The following is a 5000-nucleotide window of genomic DNA, read 5'->3' on the forward strand; positions in this document are numbered from 1 at the left end:
CCGTGTTCTCCCAGGTGGTCCACATGCCCGACAGCGCCAACGGCACCTTCACCAACTGCGTGCCCTACCCGCTCTCGGACGAGATGCACCCCAAGATCCACTCCGTGCTCATCTTCCTCATCTACTTCCTGGTCCCGCTGGCCATCATCAGCGTGTTCTACTACCACATCGCCAGGACGCTGGTCAGGAGCGCCCGCAACATGCCCGGGGAGCTCAGCGACCACACCCGCAGACAGGTGAGACAGGTACCCACAGAGAGGTGAGACAGGTACCCAGACAGGTGAGAACGGTACCCGCAGACAGGTGAGAACGGTACCCGCAGACAGGTGAGATAAGTACCCAGGGAGGTGAGACAGTTACCCAGACAGGTGAGACAGGTAACCACCTAGACGTGTCGGGGGAGGTCAGACAGCGCTCCCAGAGACAGGTGAGATATGTGGGTGTATGTGGGTGTGTATGAGGGTGTGAGGGTGTGTATGAGGGTGTGTATGAGTGTGTGTATGAGGGTGTGAATCACCTGCAGTAACATAAGGATGATGTTGAGATGACCCACAGACAGCAGAACAGCAGCAGTGTCAGGACACCTCAGGGTTTGATTGAATAGTGTCCCAGGTTTTAATTTCCAATGGAGGCGGGTGGAGGCTGGTGGAGGCCAGTGGAGGCTGGCGGAGGCTGGTGGAGACGGGTGGAGACGGGTGGAGATGGATGGAGGCGGGTGGAGGCTGGTGGAGGTGGGTGGAGGCCGGTGGAGGCTGGTGGAGGTGGGTGGAGGCCGGTGGAAGCTGGTGGAGGCTGGTGGAGGCTGGTGGAGGCTGGTGGAGGTGGGTGGAGGCCGGTGGAGGCTGGTGGAAGTTGGTGGAGGCTGGTGGAGGTGGGTGGAGGCTAGCGGAGGCTGGTGGAGGCGGGTGGAGGCTGGTGGAGGCTGGTGGGGGTAGAAGCCTCTCGTACAGAATGCTACACCAGCAAGAAATATTGAACAGACAGAAAGGTGAAGTAGAGGACGGTGTCAGGAGGAGATGTGATTAGTGGAGACACAGTTGGCTGAATTTAATGACTAAAGAGCATAATAGGCCAGGAGAAGGGGCGGGACATCATGAATGTTAACCAATGGTCCGGCAGAATGGCTTTAATTAAGGCTTAACTGACCACAGCGCAATAAACATCTCTGCTTAGAACAAGACAAGGTTAAAGACAATGTATAATTCATCACCATAGAGACCAAGTCCACCTCAGGACATCTGATATGATACATCACCATATAGACCAAGTCTACCCCAGGACAGGACTATAAAAGAGACAATATAGATCAGGATTAGGACCTGGATTTGACCTAGACTAGATTAAGACTAGGGTTTGACCCAGACCGGCACAGAGGACAGGACCAAGACTAGAACTATAATCCAGACCAAGATTACTGAGCACAAGATTTACCAACAGACCAACAGACCAACAGACCAACAGCCTTACAGACCAACAGACCAACAGCCTACAGACCAACAGACCAACAGCCTTACAGACCAACAGCCTTACAGACCAACAGTCTTACAGACCAACAGACCAACAGCCTTACAGACCAACAGCCTTACGGACCAACAGACCAACAGACCAACAGTCTTACAGACCAACAGACCAACAGTCTTACAGACCAACAGACCAACAGCCTTAGACCAACAGTCTTACAGACCAACAGACTTACAGACCAACAGACCAACAGACCAACAGCCTTACAGACCAACAGACCAACAGTCTTACAGACCAACAGACCAACAGACCAACAGACCAACAGACCAACAGACTTACAGACCAACAGACCAACAGACCAACAGTCTTACAGACCAACAGACCAACAGACTTACAGACCAACAGACCAACAGCCTTACAGACCAACAGACCAACAGCCTTACAGACCAACAGACCAACAGCCTTACGGACCAACAGCCTTACAGACCAACAGACCAACAGACCAACAGCCTTACAGACCAACAGACCAACAGCCTTACAGACCAACAGCCTTACGGACCAACAGACCAACAGACCAACAGCCTTACAGACTAACAGATGAACAGACCAACAGCCTTACAGACCAACAGATGAACAGACCAACAACCTTACAGACCAACAGACCAACAGCCTTACAGACCAACAGACCAACAGACCAACAGCCTTACAGACCAACAGCCTTACAGACCAACAGACTTACAGACCAACAGACCAACAGCCTTACGGACCAACAGACCAACAGACCAACAGCCTTACAGACCAACAGACCAACAGACTTACAGACCAACAGCCTTACAGACCAACAGACCAACAGCCTTACGGACCAACAGACCAACAGACCAACAGCCTTACAGACCAACAGACCAACAGACCACAGACCAACAGCCTTACAGACCAACAGATGAACAGACCAACAGCCTTACAGACCAACAGACCAACAGTCTTACAGACCAACAGCCTTACAGACCAACAGCCTTACAGACCAACAGACCCAACAGTCTTACAGTCCAACAGACCAACACCCTTACAGACCACCAGTCTTACAGTCCAACGTTGTTGGTGTTGTTGTTGTTGTTGTTGCTGTACGTCTGCTCCAGAGCGAGCCTGTCTCTCCTAATGAGAGGAGGTGATCATCTGGGGGTGATGGCTCAGACGCAGGCTGTCGGTAACCTCCTGTTAGACACTTCCTGTGCCCCCCCCCCCCCCCCTCACCTCACTTCCCATCCAGAGGACCAGGCTGATAGCATCACAGGCTGATAGCATCAGAGACGTGGATGTATTTTAACACTAATTACATTAATGTAACACGCTTCATAAGCCTGATGTGTATGTGTGTGTGTGTGTGGGAGAGAGAGAGAGAGACAGAGAGAGAGAGAGAGCGAGAGAGAGGGAGAGAGAGAGAGAGATGGAGAGGGAGAGAGAGAGAGAGAGAGAGAGAGAGAGCGAGAGGGAGGGAAAGGGAGGGACAGGAGATCATTTATCCCTCATTATTGTCTCAGCTGATGATCATAAATCATGTTTATTATGATCTGGTGCCTCTGGTCAGGCTTGTGGTCCTGTGGTCCTGGTCAGGTGTGTCCCTGGTCAGGTATGTGGTGGTCAGTTGTGTGGTGGTCAGGTGTGTGGTACTGGTCAGGTGTGTGGTGGTCAGGCGTGTGGTTCTGGTCAGGTGTGTGGTCCTGGTGGTCAGGTGTGTGGTCTTGGTCAGGTGTGTGGTGGTCAGACTCAGGTGTGTGGTCTTGGTCAGGTGTGTGGTGGTCAGACTCAGGTGTGTGGTCTTGGTCAGGTGTGTGGTGGTCAGGTGTGTGGTGGTCAGGTGTGTGGTGGTCAGGTGTGTGGTCCTGGTCAGGTGTGTGTCCTGGTCAGGTGTGGTGGTCAGGTGTGTGCTGGTCAGGTGTGTGTCCTGGTCAGTGTGTGGTGGTCAGGTGTGTGTCCTGGTCAGGTGTGTGGTGGTCAGGTGTGTGGTCCTGGTCAGGTGTGTGGTGGTCAGGTGTGTGGTCCTGGTCAGGTGTGTAGTGGTCAGGTGTGTGTCGGTGTCCTGGTCAGGTGTGTGGTGGTCAGAGTGTGTGGTGGTCAGGTGTGTGGTGGTCAGGTGTGTGGTCCTGGTCAGGTGTGTGGTCCTGGTCAGGTGTGTGTCCTGGTCAGGTGTGTGGTGGTCAGGTGTGTGCTGGTCAGGTGTGTCCTGGTCAGGTGTGTGGTGGTCAGGTGTGTGTCCTGGTCAGGTGTGTGGTGGTCAGGTGTGTGGTCCTGGTCAGGTGTGTAGTGGTCAGGCGTGTGGTGGTCAGGTGTGTGGTGGTCAGTGTGTGGTCCTGGTCAGGTGTGTCCTGGTCAGGTGTGTGGTGGTCAGGTGTGTGGTGGTCAGGTGTGTGGTCCTGGTCAGGTGTGTGGTCCTGGTCAGGTGTGTGTCCTGGTCAGGTGTGTGGTGGTCAGGTGTGTGCTGGTCAGGTGTGTCCTGGTCAGGTGTGTGGTGGTCAGGTGTGTGTCCTGGTCAGGTGTGTGGTGGTCAGGTGTGTGGTCCTGGTCAGGTGTGTAGTGGTCAGGTGTGTGTCGGTGTCCTGGTCAGGTGTGTGTCCTGGTCAGGTGTGTGGTGGTCAGGTGTGTGGTCCTGGTCAGGTGTGTGCTGGTCAGGTGTGTGGTGGTCAGGTGTGTGGTGGTCAGGTGTGTGTCCTGGTCAGGTGTGTGGTGGTCAGGTGTGTGGTGGTCAGGTGTGTGGTGGTCAGGTGTGTGGTGGTCAGGTGTGTGGTGGTCAGGTGTGTGGTGGTCAGGTGTGTGGTGGTCAGGTGTGTGGTGGTCAGGTGTGTGGTGGTCAGGTGTGTGGTCCTGGTCAGGCGTGTGCTGGTCAGGTGTGTGGTTCTGGTCACAGAAAGCTCTCTCTCTCTCTCCCTCTCTCTCTCATTCCATCTCTCTCTCTCTCCCTCTATCTTTCTCTCTCCCTCTCTGTCTCTCTCCCTCTCTTTCTCCCTCTCTCTCTCCTCTCCCCCTCTCTCTCCACCTATCTCTCTCTCTCCCTCTCCCTCTCTCTCTCCTCTCCCCTTCTCTCTCTCTCCCTCTGCTGGTGGTCAGGTGTGTGGTCCTGGTCAGGTGTGGTCCTAGTCAGGTGTGTGTTCCTGGTCAGGCGTGTCTGTGTGTCTGTCTGTGTGTGTGTGTCTGTCTGTGTGTGTGTGTGTGTGTCTGTCTGTCTGTCTGTCTGTCTGTCTGTCTGTCTGTCTGTCTGTCTGTCTGTCTGTCACAGCTGTCTGTCTGTCACAGCTGTCTGTATTGATTGTATTGATTGATGGATGGTGATCATTAGGTGATTGTATTGATTGTATTGATTGACGGATGGTGATTGTTAGGTGACTGTATTGATTGTATTGATGGATCGTTAGTCTTACTGACGGTGAGGGTCGGCGGTCAGGTGTGTGGTCCTGCTCAGGTGTGTACATGTAAGACAGCTCAGAACGGAGATCACGACTTCTCGTAAAAGCGATTAAAGGATCCGATCTTTCTCGATTCGCAGA

At 53.6% G+C, this 5000-nt stretch overlaps 1 protein-coding gene across 1 annotated transcript in view; it reads left to right on the forward strand.

Moving 5' to 3' along the window:
- The window catches only part of nmbr (neuromedin B receptor), a gene marked incomplete at both ends in the record, with an annotated part of 18072 nt that overhangs the window by 8217 nt on the left and 4855 nt on the right, over positions 1–5000 (forward strand). The window contains one exon of the mRNA XM_080527421.1: positions 1–236. This exon is cut by the window's left edge and continues 113 nt beyond it. Coding sequence (XP_080383547.1) covers positions 1–236 — 236 coding nt within the window. The remainder of the gene's footprint in view (positions 237–5000) is intronic.

Source organism: Nansenia antarctica (assembly GCF_963989245.1).
Source record: "Nansenia antarctica genome assembly, chromosome: 3".
NCBI lineage: Eukaryota > Metazoa > Chordata > Actinopteri > Argentiniformes > Microstomatidae > Nansenia > Nansenia antarctica.